Raw genomic sequence first — 23,264 nt, 5'->3', positions numbered from 1 at the left:
CATTAGACACTAGGATGTCAACCCCGTTACGTCTGCCGTTCAAACCTGCATACCACAACTTATATCCTTTTATACCTTTTGCTTTTTGCCCCTTCCACCTAGTCTCTTAAACACATGCTACATGAATCTTGTATTTAGAAAGCTCATTGGCCAACTCCAACGACTTGGCTTCTAGGATGCCTATATTATAAGTCCCCACTCTTAGTTACGTTGCCCCCCTGACCCCCTCTCCTTGGATCTGACCTCAGGTGACCATAATTGCTTCCTAACTCTATATTCAGCTACTACGAACAAAGGTAAAAGGTTACAATCAATTCACTTACAAAGATCAACACAAAATAAACAAATAGATACAATAAAATAAGTAAATAAATAATCAATTAAATGAAAGAAAGATAGAACACTGCTAAGTATGAAAACAAACCTTTTAAAAGACAAATGTTACCTTGGTTTATTAGTAAAATTAACGCTTTAGCAAACAAAGCTTGGGGATAGTTGTTTGTTTATCAATAAACCAAAAAGACAAGAAGGAAAAAAGAAAACAATCACACTATTCAAAAACAATCTATAAAAAAAATTATCAACAAACAAATAGTAGATTAGCAAATTGTAGATTAGAAGAACCAAGAATTATATATTTTTTTTATAGTTCTTTTTAGGGGATCAAATTGTGGAAAAAAACTAGTACGCAACTCAAAAGTTAAGATTATTGTAGCAAAATCAATAAAATAGTTGAATTATTTTAGGTAATTTTTTCTTTTTTAATTCAATAAATAATAATAATAATTTATTTCCAAAATTTCAAAGTATTATATGCTACTTTGTGATTCTTTCCACCTTCCGATTGAGAATGATGACTGAGTAAGGAGATATGACCGTTTGCTGACAAAAATATTCACATGAAGGTTTTTGGTTGTTTAAGCTTTATCTCAACTATAAAACAAGGATATTTAGAGATGTTACCTATTATGAACAACATTTTCCATACCATCTCTATGGCAATTTTTTATAACCTTTTTCAATCTTTTCTACCCAGACAAATCGAGATGTCTCCTCAAGACATTATGAACAAAACATGTTGACCACCCAAATGCATTGGAAAGAATCATCAACTTACAAATAAGCAGCAAAAGATCCTCCGTGGGTAAAAAGCTTTGGAAAATAAACTCCAAGCCTTGGAAGCTAATGAAACATGGGATATTGTGCCTCTATAGGGAAAGAAAGCAATTGGGAGCAGATGAATCTATAAAATAAAGTTGAAGGAAGATAAATCTTTAGAAAGATTCAAGGATCGTTTAGTAGCCAAAAGGTATACTCGAAATTACAAAGAGGATTATCCTAAAAACTTTTCTCTCATGGTTAATATGATCGAAATTCATTGTATCATAGCTATTGTAGCCTCCAAACAATGGATTTTATATAAACTTGATGTAATTACTGCAAACCTACATAGAGATCTACTTGAACAAATATACATGTAACGTCTAGAAGGATTCCACTATCCTACATTCATGGTTTGCAAACGTAAAAGGTCTCTATACGGATTAAAGCAAGCTTTCAGGTAGTGATTTGCAAGATTAAATACCGAACTTATCAAGCAAGGTATTCAATAGTCTAAGCAAGACTATTTCTTGTTCACCAAAATAATCTTCCAACACCATTACTATTGCAGCTATTTGTGTTGATGACATCATAGTCAAAGGGAATGATCAACGGCTATTAAAGCCCTTACATCACATCTACATGAGATCTTCAACATTAAAGATTTAGAAAAATTAAGTTTTTTTTCCCTTGACATTGAAGTCATTCACTTACAAATGCCATAGCCTTGACTCAAAAGAAATTTGCATAAGAGATGTTAAGAGATTTTAGAGTTACAAAGTTCAAAATTATTGTTAATCCCTTACCTTTAAACACCAAGTGCCACACAGATTGTTCAGAACCATTTTCTAATCCTACTCAATTTAGGTGCCTAGTTGGGAAACTTAACTTTATAACCCATACTAGACTTGATCTTTCTTATTCTGTTAATTTCTAATCTGATTCATGCAAGTACCTTAAAAACTCATTACCAAGCCCTTCTTTATGTTCTAAATTATGTCCACTCCTCATTTGCTCAAGTTATTCTTCTCAAAGGTGCTGACACCATTAACCTTCAAGCCTTTTCTGACTTGGACAGGACAACTTGTATTCACACATATCGATTTGTTACTACTCATATTCTTCTTCTTCTTAGAAAATCTCATGTTAGTAGGAAATCTAAGCAAGGCACTATCTCAAAATCCTCATCGGAGGCAGAATATCGCGTTATGTCTGCTGATACATCTGAAGTAGCTAACATGACTGGTTAGACTTATTGAAGATCTTGGCATACAAAATCTTAAACATGTAACACTATACTGTGATAATTACTTAGCCCTTTATATTGCCTATAATCCAGTGCTCCGTGCTAGAACCAAGCATATTGAAGTGGATTACCACTTATTTGAGAGAAGGTTATGAAAAGTCTAATACAATTAACTTCTCTTCCTACTTTCAGCTAGCTAGTAGATGTTTTCACCATGATTCAACTTATTTTTCAACTCTAAGATTTATTGTCCAAACTTGGCATGCTCATAACCCTACCAAGTTTGAGGGGGGTGTTAAGAATCCAACCGTTAAACCAAACTAAAGACAATTATCACCAATTAATTCTTGTTAGGACATGACATCCTTACCGTTTGTAACAACTTATCTTTTATTTTATTAATTAGTATTGTTTTCCTCTTTTTAGTATATATGCTAGCCATTTCTTTTAAGAGTAGTACACTTTGTACTTTTTCAACAAGAAAAAAATGAATAAAATCATTCTTCTTCTTCCCATACAGTGTTTATTGTCTCTTTTCTTCTTCCTTTGATGTGTTTGATTGGGTTTTATTTGTCCTTGCAAAATCTAACACTAGATTTTAAGCAAACAAAAAAGAAATAAAGAAAATACATTTAAAGAAAAAAAAAATAAGGTAACAAAATGCTAAAACCAAAATTCATACCCCACATGCAAAAATGGTGTTACCTTCTTCTTGATCTCAAATCACATTCACTTTTTGTGATATACCTTGAATGTACTTATTCTTTGCATTGACTTTGTATTAATTAATATGAATTATTTAATAATGCATGTTAATTAATATTCATATTTAATACTCTATCCGTTTTTAAAAGTCCTTTCCATTTGGAATATCGGAGGGAACCAAGAGAGAGAATCTTAGATAAGAGATAATCATTGAGCATTGAGAAAAGTAGGAAAAAGTAAATAAGAATGACAAAATACTTAGGTTGTAGAATCATTGTTGTACTATTCCGATTTTATTAATGGTATACCAAAGATTTTTTATACTGAAAATACAAAAATAAAATTTAAAAAATTGTCAATCTTTAACAAAATAAAACTGCCAATAATGATGTGAGTTTAATACTGCATCAACCTATAGATGAAGTTGTACATTGATTAAGCTTAAATTAGAAATCAACCAGGAATGGAAAATATAAACTAATTACACTATAGATAAAAGTTAAAGTGAAGTTTCTTTCACATACAAATAATTTACTCAATATTATTACAGTAAATTAATTCCTCCTTTTGTCAGCAAAACAATAATAACGTTCAATAGACTTAAATTTTGGCTTCTTTCCACATTCCAATAATATAGTTGTTTCAAAAAATACTCCATATTCCAACTTCAAACAACACATTCATTTGATTATTTAATCAAACAGCACATGCTTCAGTTTTGACTTCTTACACATTCGTTTCATAATGGATGATTTTTCATATTACGAATCTGAAATTGGTGAAGAATTATATGGTGATTTTGATGGAGGAGAAGATGTGTTAATGGAAGAAGAAGAAGCTTTACACAATGAAGTAATAGGGGATTTAGAGCCTCTTTTTGACCACAATGGTCCCCCACCATTATCACTTATTGCAAATGATTCAAATGAAAACGAAATTATAACAAATCATAATGAGCCAAATTAAAACCAGTCAAATCATCACAAGCCAAGATTGAACAATCAAATGCGACAATAAATTTTGCTACACTTACTCGACGTCTCTGTCACTGGAAATCTTCCTCATAGGTCAATTAACTAGACGGCAGAGAAGTTAAGTTATTCTCGAAGGACCATAAGCTATTTATGGAACAAGGCCGAGAAACAAAAGGATACATACCAAAAGTATGATTTAGGTCATAACTATCACAAATGTGGAAGAAAAAGAATTACAATTCCATATGAAAGTATCACAAGCATTCAAATGAGTGATAGAACTTGCATTAGAGACTTGCCAAGTAAATTTAACTTAGCACTGTCCACTTATGAAAGATGATCAAGAGAGGGGAATTAAATCCTCATACTAATACAATGCATCCAGAAATTTCTGAGGAGAACAAATTGGTAAGAATTTGTTGGATTATTAATTTACTTGATCATAACTCAATTCCAGTTCAACCACAATACAAATATCTATATGACTTTGTTCATATCAATGAAAAATGCTTTTATTTGTCAAGAAAATCGCAGCGAGTTTAACTTGCAAAATATGAACCTAAGCCCTACAGAAGTGGAAAATCGTCCAAATTCATTCCTAAGATTATGTTTATGGGTTGTGTAGAAAGACCTAGAAGTAAACGAACGGGTGAATGTACTTTTGACGGTAAGATAGAAAATTTTCCATTCATTGAAGAAGTACTTAAGAAAAAAGCTTCAAAGAGTAGACCAAAGGAGGTGTTTGAAACAAAATTATAGACTCAGTCAACAAGCAAGAAAAAAGGCATATGTTAATCACTAAAATAAAGCCAGCAACCATGTAACACTTGTGATTTTAAGCTTCTTAATTATTGTTTTAAGCTAAGATTGTTACAATTAATTAATAATATCAACGTTCAAAATTTCGTTAATGTTTTCAAATAATTTATTTAATATTTAAACTAATATATCATATTAGGTCTAAATTATTTTGGGGAAGATATATTGTTTGCGTTTATAAAGCTATGTAGGTAAACTAATATATCATATTAGGTCTAAATAATTTATTTAATATTTAAACTAATATATCATATTGTTTGCGTTACAAGTGCAAGGAAAAGGACTCAATTGCTAAGAAATTGCACCCACCAGCAAAAGTTTTATGGTATCTTCCAATTATTCTAATGTCCAGGAGACTTTCAATTCCAAAGGATGCCAAGAAGTTGGTGTGGCTATTAAAGAATATGAGTTAGCCTAAGTTATCGAATATTTTTTTCTTTCACCCGTTTTATAGGAGATTGATAACTTACTTTGCCATTCTTAATTTGCTACATTTATCGCTTTTACTTTTAGTGGATGAATAAATATAATAATACTTTTACAACGTGAAAATCTAATAATTTACATACCTTTAAATCCATTTCTAATATAAGAATAAAGCCATATGCTCTCACTACAAAAACAAAATGGGGATTTTAGACAGAAAAGGATAGAGCTTTTCAACGCTTAAAAGCGTAAAAATATGTTTTTTCGACGCTTCAAAAATCGTTAAAAAAATAGGTGTTACAAATCTTCGACTCTTGTTTTTCGGCAGTTTGTTGTGTAGAAAAACATACTCTTTTTCCACGCGCTTTTACTCGTTGGAAACATTTTCGCCTTATCATGTTTGAAGTACTTGTTAATTGCTTTGGAAACATTAATAATATCAACGCTTTTAAGCGTCGAAAAACTATATTACAACGCTTATAAGCGTTGAAAAAGTAACATATACTAAAAAAATGCTAGTATAAAAGGCAATATACTATTTTATTCACATCAATACCATAACCACACTTGATGTCAATATCATAGAAATACAAGTTTAAATTACTATACAATAAAATAAAGACTTTATCCACTCGAAAATATTGTCAATTACATAGACGATCCAAAATTCCAAATTATTAGTAGTTTGGATGTGCAATTAACATAAATGTCAAACACAAAAAATTTATTGATCAAGAAAACAAGTATTACATCTTCAAAAATAACTTGCACATCACCATAGCCATAAGGCTGAGCGACTTAAGAATTTTGAGACTATATAAAGTACGTCCATTGATCTTCCGCGACCTACAACAACACTAGCCAAGGGCTATCCAGAAACATCCAAGGACGCTGGCATCATTGGCCTCGCCAACCCTACTGATGGATCATAACCATTTCTTTCAATACTCATGTATCTAATTCTGCTCACTATTGCGATTTCCTATCAAATTTTCAAACACAAATAAATAATTCAACTTATACTAAAGAAATATTCTATTTCATCTGTTTTAAAATAATTGCAAGTGATAGAGCAATATAGGCATGTGTGAGAAGATGTGATTGTCAGTTGCAAATATAATACAACGAATGAAGTCTGTTAGTTTGTGACACGAGTTGAGTCATTCTTGCATAAACTACTAATCTACTTAAGGGTTCTGAACCCCAATCACAAATATGAAAGACCTAAGTAAAAGCTTAGAATCTCATCAGACAATAAAAATAAATAACTCTTTCACCAACAAAAGACAAAAACATTTAACCAGGTCAAAGAGAGACTTGCTGAAACAGTTATAAAAACTTTTTTGTTAAAATTACTATTTTAATAAGTAAAATGAGTTTGTCATTTTAAAAGTAAAAATTTTACTACGATTTTAGATATCAGATTTATTATTTTTAGGGACAAAATAAATTATACGACAAAAAATATGGGTGTATAATACACTTCATACTTGATAAATATGTGTAGGAAGTCATATCACTCCTAATTTAGCCACCTAAACCTATGACTTATTTAATATTCATGAGTCATCTCAAGCAAACATATCTTTAAGTGAAATCTGTATAAAGTTTACAAAACAATACTCATCTCCTTCTTCTACCATCTCAAGTTTCTAGAAAACAAAAACATAGAATCTCATCATATTAGAAATCCCCAATAGCTAGGGTTTGAAGAAATTCAATCTACTCTTCTTGAATAATCTGATTTCTTGAGCAAGTGGAAGCTAATTGGAATTGTTTTGAAAATTAGAGCATTCTAAGATTGAAGAAATCAAGTAAAACCTCATCTCCATCCTCTTTTGGTAATAGTGAGTTCATATTCATCTTCCTCCTTTTATGTGTATGTTGATTTAAAGGTTAATAGAACCATTAATTTGACATTTATATGCATAATTGTTAGGTTCTTTTGGTAGAAGCTCTTTTTGGTTGAATTAGTGAAGTAGATCTTTGATTTGGGGTGGATTACAAAGTGTTGAGAAGAATTTGCTCAAAGATAACCCACAAACTATTCTATTTAAGTATTAATTGAATGTTTTAAAGTAGTTTAGTAATTGTGGATTCAATTTGGGTCTTTGATTCGAATTTAAGTATCAACTTAAATTTAAGATGAATATATGAATTAAATTAGTAATTGGGTTGTTTTTAGTGTTGATTAGTATTGGTTGATTGAGTTATTTGGTTTCTAGTATAAAATTTAGTATTTTGGATATTGACAGAAACTGAGTGTTCTATTTTGGCCATTTTCAGGTTAGTTGTGATTGTTTTTGGGTTCTGGTGTCTTCATGAGATTTGTAGAGCTCCGAGTCACAGTCGCGTGGGCACTTGAAACCCCCCAAAATGAGTTCGTATGAGGGAGTTATATCCAAAATACTAACTGATTGTCATGAAAATCGATAATAAGCTTTCTGTTTTACCATTTTCGGGGCCGTTCTGATTGTTTCTGGGTTTTATTGTCTCATAAAAATTGTAGAGCTCTGAGTCAGGGCTGCGTAGCCACTTGAATCGCCCCCAAATGAGTTCGTATGAGACAGTTATGACCAAAATACTAACAGACTGTCAAGAAAATCGAGAATAACCAATTATGAGATTAATTGTTCAAATTGGGATTTCAATTGGGTATTTCTTTAATCAAGTATTTAAGATTATTTTTATGTTTTTTTATTGGGTAATTATGGATAGTATGAGTCTGTTGAGTATTATTGATGGTGATGAAAAAGGGAGCTTAGATTGTTATCTTTTTGCATTATAAGTTGATGTACACAAGGTGTTTGTTCAAATGCATCAATGAAGTTCTGTGGTTTTCTAATTTGATTTTTGGTGTTCGAAATTTTGGATTTTTACTTCGTTTGACTTTGCTTCTAGTCCTTGATCTAATTATGTTTTGTATGTTCACAGCTTTATAAATATGAGATTTTAAATATATTGTACTATGAAAATGAGTTATGGTTATTGATTTCAAAGAAAATCAAGTTATTTATTTACTCGTTTTATATTGAAATGTTCGACATTGAAAAATGTCCGTTTTTGGAAATTGGCAACGGATATTTATATCCAAATTATTGTGAAATCCTATAGCTTGATAATAGGTAATGATTATTCGGATCGGTCTCAAGCCCCCGATCCCGTTTCGTTCTTGCAAGAACTGTATTTTCGGTGATGACGATCACCCGTGTTCTCAGGATTTAGATCAAGCCTAGTTTCTAACGGTCCATATATTCCCAAGTTTTAAAGTGTCGTTATATTATTGTTTTAATATAAGTTTTGAATAACTACGTTTGGTATATAAAGTTTCCTTTTTTTTTGTTTCGCAATAAAACCATAAATTTCATTTACCGTATTATTTTGCTATTGACTTGTAAAGTAATAGCTGTATTTTGATTTCGCTATTAATTTGTAAAGTTATAGTCACATCTTGATTCACTATGAACTAAAGGTTCTTAGTCATATTTATGTCGATACCAAACGATCTTTTAAAAGAGTTTGATTTGTTAAATTAATGTTTTTTAAGGAGTTACCAAATGAGGAAAAAATTAAATTGGATATATTTGTTAATGACTTGTATATAAATGTAATAGTTTGTTGGATTACTCAACAATTCAATTGTTGACAATCTTTGATAGGGCCTATTCCTTACGGAGGATAGATACACTTTCAAGTTAACTCTAATATGGATGGACTTTTACTGCTCTTATATGTTATGTATTGCGGTAACGAGGACATTATTTTTGAAAAGTTAATTTGTAATGATATTTTAAAGAATCATGTGTTGTAAAATTGATAGAATTAGATTAAGGTACCAAATGTTTTGTAATTATAAGTTTGGATTATAAATGGTTTATAACTATTTAAGTTTAAATTATGTAAAGTTTTTAGTTACTTTGATATTGGTTTGCTGTTGCTATCGAGCCACAGGTCGGATTCAGCTCAAACTTTTATAAGTCTTCCGTTGTGCTTTGTAGACAGTATTATTATACTGTTTACGCTGGTTTGGGCTGTTTCACTTGCGGACATGGATTTTATTATGAGAAATGCTAAAATATTAATTGTATCATTGACATTTAAATTACATTCATAGTAAATTTGCAATCAGGAAGAAAAGACAGAGGCAGCAGCTCCTCGTAACAGCTCCTTGCAACAACAGCTCCTCCCAACAACTACACAACGACAGCCCGTTGCAGCTCCTCAGCTATTACACATCGATAGCCCGCAACAACTCCTCACAACAGCAGCAGCACATCAAGAAGATAAGCAAGAGCAGCAACATAGAATTTTCTTTCTGACACATACAACAAAATAAGCAGCAAAAGTCAGAACAAACTTAACCATTGATTAAATTACTATCAGTCTAGTAAAGTGTAAACAACAATTCTATCGTAGGATCGAAATCAACTGGTGGAATCGGATCGTTGGATGAAATCATAGGATCGGATGATTCTACATATTTGAAGAAATAACGAGTTTTATAATGACTGTTTATTTTTCATCATTTTTCATATAAAAACACTTAAAACACTTGCACACTTCCTAATCGATCAGAATCTATGCCTCCTAAAAAGGATTTTAAAACCTATTCACTAGAAAATGTCTGAAAGTGTTGGAACAAGCCAAGATCAGATATATTACAATACTCATTTCTAAGAGAGAATTAAATTAACCCATTCACAAAATCATAGTCTACTACTTAGAATCTAAATTTAATAAGGCGGCAATTCAAAAAATCACTAACGTATACTATCTAACAGTAAGTCTAGCTGAAAATTTGAACAAAAACAAAATAGTAGAAAGCATTCGTACAAAAACAAAGGCTGATTGGAAATTAAGAATTCAAGAAACCAAGGCTGACTGGAAATTAAGAATTCGAACAATAGAAAATCAAAGAACATGAATAAAGAAAATGAAATGAATAACATGAAAAGAAAACGAAATCAAAATCAGATTAGGGTTTAAAAACATGAAAAGAAAAGAAAAAATGGGAAAGATAAAAAAAAGAAGTAATAAAGAACCTGGAAGTAATGGAATGACGTGCGAGTGAGCGACCAGCCATAGCAAAATGCATCAATCAGATTAGGATGGGAAACTGATACCACATGCAGCTTCATATTCCTCAGAACAGAGGAAGACCTGGGAGAATTTGTCGTTGTTTTTGTTGATTCACCGTAACTTTCCTTAACAAAACCCTAATTTTCAAAGATAACTAAGAGAGAAGGAGGAAGAAAGCTTACCCAAATCCAGAACCTTAGAGATTGAACCATGGAGAACACGCGATAAGAAATCTGCGGACTAGGGAAGATGAAACAGATTTTGCATCGTGAACTCGTGAATTCGTCAATGCGATGAAATAGGTTCAAGAGTAAAATGAACAGGAGATGTCCAATAGAATTATCCGATTCTTATTTGTCGCCACCCTTTTCATTTTATCGCCACCCCCTCTCCTAATGAAATTACGAATTTGCCCCTGAACTTTAAAAATTTACAAATATGCCATTGGAGTTAATAACTTTTCATTTTCATTTTTTTTAATTTTTTTTATTATTTTTATTTATATTATTTTTTTTTGAGAAATAAGATTATATTTCATCAAGAAACAACCATATACAAGAATATGGAAACAAATGATGCAAATCCATCATGAGCATAAACTATGGCCACCTTCTAGGAAGGGTTCCAAAGCAATGCTAAATCATTTGTAGCATCATTCAAAAGAAGACAAAGGAAATTACAAGGCTTTGAGCCAATCTATATGTCTATTGTCATCATTACATAATTGGAGAATTCTATTCTTAACAATCCATTTAATATGACCAACTATCTGTGTTGTGGCTGTTGCTTCTTTTTGCCTCCAGATTATATCATTCCTGAGTTTCCAGATTGCATACACCGTGGCTGCAATAGCCACCACCACCGTAAGCTTCTTCAATCTTGCTCCCTTTATGTTCCAGCCTTTTTGTAGAAGGTGTTGCAACGAGTGGGTCTGAAAATTACAGTCGAGCCATTGCATAACCTATTTCAGAATCACAACAGTAGAAGAGCAATTAAAGAACAGATGATCATGAGTTTCAATATCAGTTTTGCAAAGGACACAAGTAGCATCATCCACCAAATTGAATTTAAGAAGTCTGTCTCTCGTGAGCAGCCTTCCTCTCACAGTTAGCCAAGTGATGAATCGATGTTTAGTCACAGAAATATATTATTATTATTATTATTATTATTATTATTATTAAACCACAATAATAATAATAATAATAATAATAATAATAATATATTATTATTATTATTATTATTATTATTATTATTATTATTAATTATTATTATTATTATTATTATTATTATTATTATTAAACCACAATAATAATAATAATAATAATAATAATAATAATAATAATAATAATAATAATAATAACAAAAATAATAATTATTATAATAAAAATAATAATAAAAATTTTATAAAAAACAAAAATAAATTTTTTTTTAAAAAAAAAAATAGTCGCACAAAACGTGCGACTCGAGTCGCACGGTGGAGTCGCACGTTCTGTGCGACTGGTTTTTTTTTTTTTTTTTTTTTAAAAAAAATTTTTTTTTTAATTTCAACTTATAAAATTTCTTTTGTTTAATTCATTTTTTTAGTTATTATTATTATTATTATTATTATTATTATTATTATTATTATTATTATTATTACTGTGGTTCTTATTATTATTATTATTATTAAATTATTATTTTTGTTTTAATTATTATATTTAATTTATATTTTTAAATGTTATTATTATTATTTTTGTTATTATTATTATTATTATTAATATTATTATTATTATTATTATTGTGGTTGTTAAAATTATTATTATTATTATTATTATTATTATTATTATTGTTATTATAATTTTTATTATAATTGTTATTATAAATATTATTATTATTATTATTATTAAACCACAATAATAATAATAATAATAATAATAATAATAATAATAATAATAATAATAATAATAATAATAATAATAATAATAACATTTAAAAATATAAATTAAATATAATTGTAAGGTTATGTCTTGAATCCCACATTGGAAGATAGATGTTTGTCATTATCCCACATTGGAAGATTAATGTTTTTCATTATCCCACATTGGAAGATTAATGTTTATCATTATGAAGATTAATGTTTATCATTATCCCACATCGGAAGAATAACAAAGGCTTGTTATTCTTCTCCTTATAAAAGGAATCTTGGGCATTAGTTTTGCATCATCCCAAAAAAATCTGTTTTGGCTAAGGTTTTCTGTATTTGAGTAATTTATAAACTCCTATTTTCTGTAATTTAGCCAATATTTGTATTCTGGGTTTCTTTAGTAATAAAATTTTTCTCTCCTCTGCCTGTGGACGTAGTCGACACATTGTCGGTGTACCACGTAAATTCTGTGTGTTTTGTGTTTGTCAATTTTTACGCTTTCTTTCTTACATCAGTTATAACAATAATAATTAAAACAAAAATAATAATTTAATAATAATAATAATAACAACCACAATAATAATAATAATAATAATAATAATAATAATAATAATAATAATAATAACTTAAAAAATGAATTAATTAAACTAAAGAAATTTTATAAGTTGAAATTAAAAAAAATAAAAAAATTTTTTTAAAAAAAAAGCACAGAACTTGCGACTCGACCTAGGTCTAGTCGCACGTTTTGTGCGACTCGACCTAGGTTGAGTCGCACGTTTTGTGCGACTGTTTTTTTTTTTTTTTAATTTTATTTTTGTTTTTTAAAATTTTTTTATTATTATTGTTATTATAATAATTATTATTTTTGTTATTATTATTATTATTATTATTATTATTATTATTATTATTATTATTATTATTATTATTATTATTATTATTATTATTATTGTGGTTTAATAATATTAATAATAATAACAAAAATAATTATAATTATAATAACAATAATAATATAAATAAAAATAATAAAAGAAAAATTTTTAAAAAATGAAAATGAAATATTATTAACCCCAATGGCATATTTGTAAATTTTTAAAGTTCAGGGGCAAATTCGTAATTTCATTAGGAGGAGGGGTGGCGATAAAATGAAAATGGTGGCGACAAATAATAATGCCCTAGAATTAGGGTTGTGAGAGAAATGGGCGGCACTTTTTTTTTTTTAATTTCTGAATTTCTAAATTCGTTTTTTAATTTTAAGAGGAGGGGAAATATACCGCTTAATGTTTTGGTAATTTAGACGCTTTTTCTACCTTTTTTTCGAAACTTTTTTACCGTAGAAAATAAGCTGTCGAAAAACTTTGTGTTTTTTTAGACAGTAGCTTAAGTGTCTAAATACAAGAGTCTAAAAACTCCTTATTTTGTTGTTATATCTCTATTTTTAGGATTTTACTGCATTTTACTTTTTTACATTATTCGATGTATTATATTAATCGTTAATATCTTTAAGCATGCATAATAAATTATTATGAAAAATGAATATCAATTAATCTTGCATAGAGAGTTAGAGACAAATTAGAAAAAAATTATGTTAATTATATTTTAACTTATAAATAAAAAATAATAGGGATATTATCAATGGTACCCCTGTACTATAGCAAAATAACAATGGTACCCCAGTGTATTTCAGTGGTACCCCCCAACTATATGCTAATTACAACCGTGACACTATTAGTCAATTTTCCGTTAAGTTGCCGTTAAATGTGAAATGACCTAACCATGGTTAGTTTCTTCTTCTTCTTCTTCCCTTTTTCCTTTCCTTTTCCTGCTCTCCTTCCATGGCTGCTTCATCATAGGTAGACTCAATAGTATTTAGAAAAGTCTTGTAATTCTGATCACATGAAAGATTATCATAAGCATGTTCTAATCCATAATTAAGCATCCCTCTTAATCCAGCCTCATAAATCTTATATTCATGAAACTCTAGAAATGAAAGCATATTAAATCATTACTCATATGAATCTTTGAATTTCTGCCTATATTTTTTTCAATTTTACTTAAATTGGCACATAAAATTTGTTCAAGAGCAAAGCTCCCACATATTTCCAGGTCCAAATTTCAGGAAAGAAATGCAAAGGCATTCAGTGGCTGTGAAGCTGCTACTTCATTATAAGGCGCAGGAGTATGGCAACTTTAAATTGCTTGACGAAAAACGGGTATTTCAATCAATTTTGACCTCATAAATCCAAATACCCATTTCAACAATCGGGTCAATAGACGCCATACTAAGATTTAAAACTGATTTAATCAAATTTGTAGTGGAAAATGATGAAAATAATTTCTGGGTATCATCAAGATTTAGGGTTGAAGAAGGATTTTCGTTTTGGAGTTGTTTTATGAAAAATGAATCGGGTTTTTCATCGAACTTGAGGCCGATTTTTTGCTTCCCTCTAATCCCATATCAATAATCATAGTCTCCTTGATTTCCTGATCTTCAGAAGCAGGAAACAGGATGTAAATCGGCAATAATCTCACATTTATTGGAATCCGATTCAGTTTCTTCTGCGATTTCGCTCGTAATTGAATTTGATTTTGAACCTAATTGAAATTCGGAAGCAATTGATGATATGCAAGAAGTTTCTGAATTATTTGATGAAATTGATTGTTCGATTTCCTCTGTTATGATCACATTCAATGGAATGTTCAATGATTCAAGTTTCTTTTTCAATCGATTCAGTTTGGAAGCTTTTTCTTAATTATTTCTTGAACTATGAAGTTTTTGGGTGAGATAATTGGGGGGTTTAATACTGGAAGCTCATCTTAAAGGTTTAAAGAATGGAGTATCCGTCTCTTAGATTCCATACTAAGCTGCCATGGAAGGAGAGTAGGAAAAGGGAGGAAGAAGAAGAAGAAACTAACCATGGTTAAGTCATTCCAGATTTAACGGCAACTTAACGGAAAATTAATTAATAGTGTCACGGTTGTAATTAGCATATACTTGGGGGGTACCACTGAAATGCAGTGGGGTACCATTGTAATTTTTCAATAGTACAAGGGTACCATTGATAATAACCCAAAATAATATTATAAATAAAAAACAATTGATGAACTTTATAAAATGTTTTAAGATAGTGTCGGAGTATATTACTTCTATTATCTAGACGTGCCGAAAGCAAAACTTACCAACCAGAATTAATTCCATAGATTCTCCCTCTTGTCAACGACGAACATGCTTTTTTTCTCCTCAACAACCACCGCACAACCCTCGCCGTTAAAATCGCCGGCAAATGTGCCGGGGAAATCCTATTTTCTTAACACCATTGCCGGGAATCTTCCTTTCTCCTCGCTTTTAAATCTCCGAAGAAAATATCTTCATTTTCATGGCGGAAAAACCCTTACAATTCGCTCTATTGACGCAGCTCAACCTTACGATTATGAATCAAAACTTGCGGCCAATAACATCAAACCATCCTCCTCATCTTCATCATTACCTTCTTCGTCGTCGTATACGAAGTTGAAAATTGCAATCGTTGGGTTTGGTAATTATGGACAATTTTTAGCGAAATCGTTTGTAGCTCAAGGACATAAAGTTTTAGCATATTCGCGATCAGATTACTCAAAAATTGCATCCAATCTTGGAGTATCTTTTTTTTCTGATCCGCATGATTTATGTGAAGAACATCCTGAGGTAATTTTATTGTGTACTTCAATTCTATCAACTGAATTGATGTTGAATTCACTGCCATTGCAACGATTAAAAAGATCGACGTTGTTTGTTGATGTTTTATCGGTGAAAGAATTTCCGCGAAATTTATTTATGCAAATTTTACCACCTGATTTTGATATTTTATGTACTCATCCTATGTTTGGACCTGAATCTGGTAAAAATGGCTGGGGAGGATTACCTTTTGTGTATGATAAGGTTAGAATTGGGAATACTACTAATAGAATTAAGAGGTGCGAAAGTTTTTTGGATATTTTTAGAAGGGAAGGATGTAGAGTTGAGGAGATGACTTGTGCTGAGCATGATAGGTATGCAGCAGGGTCGCAATTTATCACACATTTTCTAGGGAGAGTGCTGGAGAAGTTCGATTTAGAAGATACGCCAATTAATACGAAAGGTTATGAGAGTTTGTTGAACTTGGTGAATAATACCTCTAAAGATAGTTTTGAGTTGTTTTACGGTTTGTTTTTGTACAATCAGAATGCAATGGAGCAATTAGAGAGGTTAGATTGGGCGTTTGAGTTGGTTAAGCAGCAGCTGTTTGGACATTTACATGGTTTGTTAAGGAAACAATTGTTCGGGTGTACTGAGCTTGAAGAACCTAACAATAAGTCTAAGGAATTGAAGTTGCTTTCAGATTCTAACCCACAGAATGGTTCTGCTTTGGCTCCTAGAGAAAATGAGAATTCGGAAGTTAACTAAATGTTTTTCTTTTGCTGGGTTGTTTGACTTGTTGGTGCTGTAGTTGGACATGGATTTTGTATCGGTTGAATTACGTGGGATGCTATATCTAGAAAGGCTCCTCAGTCGGGGTTGAAATTCAGTATGTTTTGTTGCTTATATGTTGCTGGATTAGGCCCTGAGTACTCAAGATTTTGAATGGAAAGTGCTTTTGCAAAGCGAGTGGACTGATATGATCCGTCTTTTAGCATGGAAGTTGCAAAAAATTTGACTTTTGTTAGTTTTTAGTTTTAGCGGTTGTCTAATTCTGTTTTTTTGTAGTTCTTTAGCACTGTCTTTTTATTTTGAGAAAGAGTTGTACTACACAGGCCTACATTTTCTGCTATATCTGTATTCTTATGAATAAAATATAAGATACTTGGTTGTTCAATCAGCAAATGTCTTGCGCAAAATTGAACCTGATGAGGTTATTACTTGTAAATTTTGATGATTTTTTGCATTATAACGCCCTTGAGATCAAACTCCATACTTGAGAGCCTAAACTAATCGTCACCGGCAACATACTGAATCTTGGAATTATCTAAGATAATTCTCAGATATTTTTAAGATTTTTGACTGATTATACTTTATGGAAGCCCTGAACAGTTTCTCAATGTCTTTCATTTTTGTTAGTCTTTAAAAGTGAGTTCTTAGATGACAACATAATTTTGAATAATGTAAGTGGCATTTATGTGCTTAATGTATCATTTGTGTTCTATTTCTTGGATGAGGATACCCACAAAATTTTCCTTTCTGATGATCATGACAACTAAAACTTTTTTATGCATTTTCTCTAGCCTAATTGAGTTAGCTGTCATTGTACAACCTGTTAAGGATGTTAGAACATTGTTAGTCACCAGATATGCTTGCTTAATATATGTTATTGTCAGACAAATATATGCACTCCTTCATAATTAACCAGTTATTCAGTTAAACTGTGGTTTATTATTGTTTTACTTGTGTTGTGACTGCCTATCTTTAGACGTATTTTGTTTGTCTGGTTCTGATTATTGTATCAGCTATCTGTTTGATTGGCTGACCATAGATTTTTCTTGTTTTGACTTTAGCTGTCCGTCACCACCCTGTTCAAATTATATGATTCTGTATTGATAGATGTTTAACATGTCAAATAAATTTTAGCCAAAATTTTCGTTAGTGTAGACATCATTTTTATATTCTTTCATCTTGTGGCCTATAGATGCTGGGGTAATCCATTTTTTTTGTTGATGTGACTCTGCTAAATAAGTCACTCGTTATTAAGTTTGCATTACTATAAAATTGACAGTGTTGACTGCTGAGGTGCTTTATACTGTGATGCAATAATGGATATAGACTGATAATGTAACTTGTATTAATGTAATTATTTGAATCTTGAATGTTGCTTATGAGGTTTCATGTTCCACAAATTGGTGCAAGTCTTTGAATTCTGGAATGCACCATATGCTTTAGCATTGATTCTAGATCTGCCTTGGGATGCCTATAAAAGTCAAGCAGTATACCCCTATAAGTTATATAACTTACGATTGGGCTTTTCCCTTCACTAACAAAAATATACATATCAGAAAGTAATTTAGTTCTTCCCGGCTAAGCATCGAACCTTATCTGATCTTCCAGGATAATTCAGACATGGCCTGTTGTACCAATTAAGCCTTGCTCGTGACTGAGCATTGTCTCGTTGGCATATCCCTTCACCGCGTGTTCCTATAAAAATTACGAAACAATCAAAGAACAGGGTACCTTTGGGGTGATTGTGGTGGTAGTACGGTGGTTGGTCGAAAACCATGGAATTCCTGCAAATTAACACCAAGAACCCCAGGGTGGCCTCCGGGGCGTTGCCTCCGATGCCCAAGCTAATGCCCACATATAAGAGATATAATGTAGTAGTAGTGTTCAAAGAGAGAAAGTCTCCTATTGCTTTAGAGAGGTTAAAATATGTCCTCTTTTACTTACCCCCAAGAGGTTATATTTATAGTGAGACTCTAGGTTTAACCTAGTTGACTTAGTCCATATAAAATATGGGCTCATATTTTATGTACAAACACCACGGATTGAGTGATTGATGTGGAGTATAAATATCTTTGCTGATCCTTTTTTAGTAAAAGAAAGTGTTAATTGGGTTGTCCATCGTGCAACTTTGTATACAATGATTGGACTGAAACACCAAAAGCATTCTGATCTAACATGACTTTTAAAGAAAAGTGTAACTTTTTACTTGATTTGCTAATCATTCTCTGTTTCAGCAAGCAAGCAAATGAGTTCTTTATTGTTCTTCTTACGTTATTGTGTTAATAAAACTGCTGCACTAGAGTCTCATTTTAGCTACTACTAACTGAAAGCATACCTGAAAACAATCCTGCATATTGAAAGGCAAGTGGAGTTGATTCAGCCCTTTTACTCCTTCAAGTAATGAAGGTAAGAGGTGGAGAGCAGTGAGGTCAGTTGCAGAAATATTCATCGAAGAAATATGGTGAAATATATTGCTTTGGTACATCTTCACTGTTGATGTAAATTTCTTTCACAGATTTCTATAATAATCAGAGCGTAGAAGTGAAGGCATATCGTGTCGTGAAGTTTCCAGCTCAATATTTTAATGTCTATATGCTACACTGCAAGTAAGTCATGTTCTATTTTGCACTGAAGTACAGTTTTTAGAATGTTATTGTCGTAGATTAAGGCTAATCAGAAGAGGGCTTTCTAATCGGCCAATTTTAATGTTTTAGCCTAAACCTATTGACATTTCTGCTATTCCCTCCCACTAGCTAGTTCATAAAAGGCAGTTTTATATCAAATTATCAAATCAAAGGTTAATTGCAAATAACATATCCATGTTGTGTAGTGCATAAGTGCGTGCATCCCACCTCTTTTCCTTAACTAATAAAGATGGCTAGTGAAACTGGCATTTCTGGTGTATCCAAAACCAAAATCATCACCACTAGAGAGGACGAGATAATGATTCCACAACACGATGCTACAAGAGAAATTAACTTGTCAAGATAATAATATTCAATCAAAATTTTCTTGAATAATTGCATTTTGAAATACATATAGTTGCATCTCATTGAATCTTAGCTTTTAAGAGTGCGCCTCTGGTACGCCTCGTATTGAGGCTTTTGAAAAATCGCTTTTGTTAGTCTGTGCTCAGTCATATACATGAAGTGCGCTCTTTGAAGAAAGATGAAAAATGAAGGATTTTCTCTTATTTATGAAGACAGAAAAAGAAAAAGAGGCGAAATAAAGATTTGCTTAGATTTTATTTAGAGTTGCTAGTAGAGCTTCTAGCCCTATGGTTGCTTTTTTACTTAGATGATCACCTGGCGTAAATTTTTGTTTGGTTTTGTTTTGTCTTCTTTGTAGCCCCTTTGGGTGTTTCTGGGGCTTTGTATGGGCTGTTGCCTTGCTCTTTCTTTGATTTTTTGATCTTAATATAATCTTCTAATTCCCCCAAAAAAAAATTGCTTAGATTTTTACAACTTTGTGGACCTCTTTCCCTAGGCCTCCACATGACTAGGTGCAATCTGTTTTTTTATTCCCTTTTCTATCTTCTTTGTTGTGGATTCAATGTCATTTTTCTTCTCTTATGGCGTCTTTGATTTTTAGTATTAGTTAGTTTCTTTTTTGAATTTTCTATTCTTCTGTCTACTTGTTTTTTCATTTTTATTCTCTTTTGGTTTTGATTTTTCTTCTTCTTTTTGTAACAATTAGACATAGAAGAATTAGACAAATTGCTCTAAAAAGTAGATTAGCAACATGATAATGAATGTTTTAGATCTTTGATTTATTTATAATATTTACATTATATTATTTTAAGTCTCAAATATGCTCTGGAAACTGGAATTGTTAATAAGCTTCTGAGACAAAAGGTACGGTTCCACTACGAAATCTCCATGCTTTCACATTGCACCTAGGCTCCATAACCCTTCTGCACCTTGCTCTTTTTAAAACTAAGCATTGATTGTTGAAGAATATGATCGACCCTTTGAGACATAAAAATAGGTTAATAGAGGATTATTAGCGTTTGGATGACTTGTTCATTCTTATAAGAGACTCAAGTGTTTTCCTGGTTCATGTATTCTTCTATTATAAAAACTTTTATTGTTGCATAACCATGTCATCACTCATCACCTTTTTTTTTTTTGCAATGAAGTTATTTTTATATTCTTAACATTTTGTAGACAAAGTCTATTATTGGTCTAGAACTGAGTAATTACTATAACGAGACCAACAGAGTTGAAGGCTGGCTTGGAAGTGAATACTGATTAGCTTGAAGTCTTCAATGCTAGTAATATAGGAAAAATAAATTGGATCGGGCTCAACTTTGCCTCTTCCCACATCAGTAGTCTGAAATTTGCGCAAACTGCTCTCAGTGGGTTGAACTTTGAAGATAGTTTTTTTTGTTAGATGTTTTTACTCGTAACCAGAATAGCATGTTAACTTTTTATTTGAACTTTTTATAATAAAAAAATGTTAAAGAAAAAAAGTAAAAGAAACTAAATTTTCATAAAATTAAATTAAAAAAAGAAAATAAATTCCCTTTCTTTCTGTCCCAGAAAAATCTGGCCAAATTAAAACAACTCAAGGATCTAGACATATTACTTGAAAGCATAATGTGATCATTATTCTGATTGTCCATACATATTATTTGAAAGCAGAGAATCTAGACAAGAACACAATACATAATAACATGATATTGCAGTAACCGGTATCTTAAAGAAGTACTAATTATAGCTTCAGAATTGACTTGTGTTGTTCAGTACAATAACAATACTGTATTAAATCTGTTAATATAGATTTCAAAGAGATTCAGATGTGAATAGAACATTGTATAGAGACACCCAGAATGATTTAAAATTCATTTCTGCTATTTAATTTTCATAGCATTTATGGCTCGTTCTGCTGTTGGAGAATATTGGAGGTACACCCGAACATAATTCTTGACATTCTTGTATGATTGCGGTCTTTCCTGGTCAATCAGCTCGCCTAGTGGCCCTATCTCTTTCTCAGGGTGTGGAGAACAAGCGACTGCCATTGACATCCTTTCTCTGTCCTTATCTATCACTACCTTATGCATTGCACTCTTCAGTATACCATTGCTCATTATCTGTTTACAATTTACTTCATTAGTTCTTGAGCTCCCCGTGTTTCACATATTCAAATTTCTGATAAATTGTAAATTACATGTAAAGAGTTTGTAACATTACTACCTGGTTTCTATATTCCCTGTTACTTGGACCTTCATTTCTTCTCAAGTACCCGTATCGGGTAGTCCATACTCTCAAATGTGTATCGAAATGACGCTTAATTTTGAACCCGAAAAAGTTTAGAATTTTTGAAAAATAGCGTAATTTGACTCTATATTTTATAAAGTGCATTGTATTGCTTTTTTTTTAACTGTAAAAAATGTTATTGAAGCTATGGCTGTTGTCTAAAACAACTTATCAACCAAGAAAGTCACCTATTTTTATGGAAGGTGTGAAAATGATGAAGACTTGGCCAATGATGTTAGTAATTAATGAAACATGTTGCTATGAATTTACCTCCAGCTGGTCGCCAATATTGATGAAAAGGGCATCAGGAATAATGGGAACTTTAAACCACTGGTCATCTTTCTGCACTTGAAGGCCTTCAACCTCATTGTCTTGCAAAAGAATGGTAATGGCTGAAACATCAGAATGTGGTTTAAGGCCGAAAACAAGATCCGGTGATGAACATGGAGGATAATAGTTGAATCTTGCAAGCATATAAATGCCCTGTTCTCCTTCACATTCTCTGTAAAAGGTAGTTTCTTCTAAACTTAATGATTTTGCTATGGCTTTTAGGATAATTTCTAATACTCGCCTCATATTCTTCGCATATTCGTTTAATGTTTCCCTGCTTGTGACAAAAATCAAAAATATAATTAACTGAAAAAAAGGAATTGCTATGAGTGTATGAAAAAAACTGTCACCTAAAATTTTGTACATCTTCCTCGGGCCAGAATTTGAAATTCTTCTGCTCAACAGGATAAACTTTTAGTTGCAGTCTATCATTCCAGTTATAACTCTGATCTTCAGTAACTGTATCACTTCCATACCCTTCAATCCAATCTAATGTTCTTGAATACTTCTTTTTCATCTCTAGAGGTAGAGCAAAGAATTCTTTATGAACTTCACGTAGTCGATGAAGTAATGAGGATGAGCAACCATGATTTATAAGCTGAAATTTTAAAATTTACAAAATAAATTTGCATCTAAGATTGCAAGTATTTCAGAATAAGAAGCTATTAGAAGTGTCCACACAAACCTGGAAACAACCCCAGGAACTCAGATTATTACGAAGTTTTTGCAATTCTTCGCGTTGCCTTGGTGATGAATTTGAGAGCAGACTGAAATCAATGATGGAACTGTCCATATAATTAATCTCAGGCTGATCAACTGGATTTTTCAAATGCTGTTGAATATATCTTTCAGGAACTTGTTTTCTTTCTGTTTTGATTAGTTCTTGAACTGGTTTTGGTGGTAATTCCAGCTTCTTCGGAGGAAGAGATGGTGCAGCCATTGTACAGACTTCAAAAAGTATGGAGAGATCAGCAAAGAT

The 23,264-nt window shown here is 31.4% G+C and overlaps 2 protein-coding genes and 1 long non-coding RNA gene across 3 annotated transcripts; 1 reads left to right on the top strand and 2 right to left on the bottom strand.

Annotated features, from left to right (window-relative positions):
- Positions 1-8,871: 8,871 nt before the first annotated feature.
- LOC130815992 (uncharacterized) lies at positions 8,872-10,676 on the bottom strand. Its single transcript, XR_009042664.1, has 3 exons — positions 10,533-10,676; positions 10,314-10,431; positions 8,872-9,586 (listed from the first exon to the last, which is right to left on the bottom strand). It is a non-coding gene; the product is annotated as an uncharacterized LOC130815992 (long non-coding RNA).
- A 3,419-nt stretch (positions 10,677-14,095) lies between these two features.
- On the top strand, positions 14,096-21,234 carry LOC130815987 (arogenate dehydrogenase 2, chloroplastic-like). The gene has a single exon (XM_057682552.1). The coding sequence runs from the start codon at positions 15,477-15,479 to the stop codon at positions 16,671-16,673; it is 1,197 nt and encodes a 398-aa protein (XP_057538535.1). The 5' UTR covers positions 14,096-15,476; the 3' UTR covers positions 16,674-21,234.
- A 46-nt stretch (positions 21,235-21,280) lies between these two features.
- Positions 21,281-23,251, bottom strand: LOC130815988 (flavonol synthase/flavanone 3-hydroxylase-like). Its single transcript, XM_057682553.1, has 4 exons — positions 22,971-23,251; positions 22,636-22,883; positions 22,226-22,559; positions 21,281-21,789 (listed from the first exon to the last, which is right to left on the bottom strand). The coding sequence occupies exons 1-4, from the start codon at positions 23,223-23,225 to the stop codon at positions 21,550-21,552; spliced, it is 1,077 nt and encodes a 358-aa protein (XP_057538536.1). The 5' UTR covers positions 23,226-23,251; the 3' UTR covers positions 21,281-21,549.
- Positions 23,252-23,264: the final 13 nt, after the last annotated feature.

Source organism: Amaranthus tricolor, chromosome 6 (genome assembly GCF_026212465.1).
Source record: "Amaranthus tricolor cultivar Red isolate AtriRed21 chromosome 6, ASM2621246v1, whole genome shotgun sequence".
In the NCBI taxonomy this organism is placed as follows: Eukaryota; Viridiplantae; Streptophyta; class Magnoliopsida; order Caryophyllales; family Amaranthaceae; genus Amaranthus; species Amaranthus tricolor.
This window is presented reverse-complemented; position numbering and strand designations above follow the sequence as displayed.

What these genes read in the sequence shown, in the direction of transcription:
- LOC130815988 (XM_057682553.1), bottom strand. Translation starts at nt 23,225, where the DNA reads ATGGCTGCACCATCTCTTCCTCCGAAGAAGCTGGAATTACCACCAAAA. An exon ending in GTTCCTGGGGTTGTTTCCAG is followed by an intron (nt 22,884 to 22,970) that starts GTTTGTGTGGAC and finishes TTAAAATTTCAG; the next exon opens with CTTATAAATCATGGTTGCTC. An exon ending in GAAGATGTACAAAATTTTAG is followed by an intron (nt 22,560 to 22,635) that starts GTGACAGTTTTT and finishes TGTCACAAGCAG; the next exon opens with GGAAACATTAAACGAATATG.
- LOC130815987 (XM_057682552.1), top strand. Translation starts at nt 15,477, where the DNA reads ATGCTTTTTTTCTCCTCAACAACCACCGCACAACCCTCGCCGTTAAAA.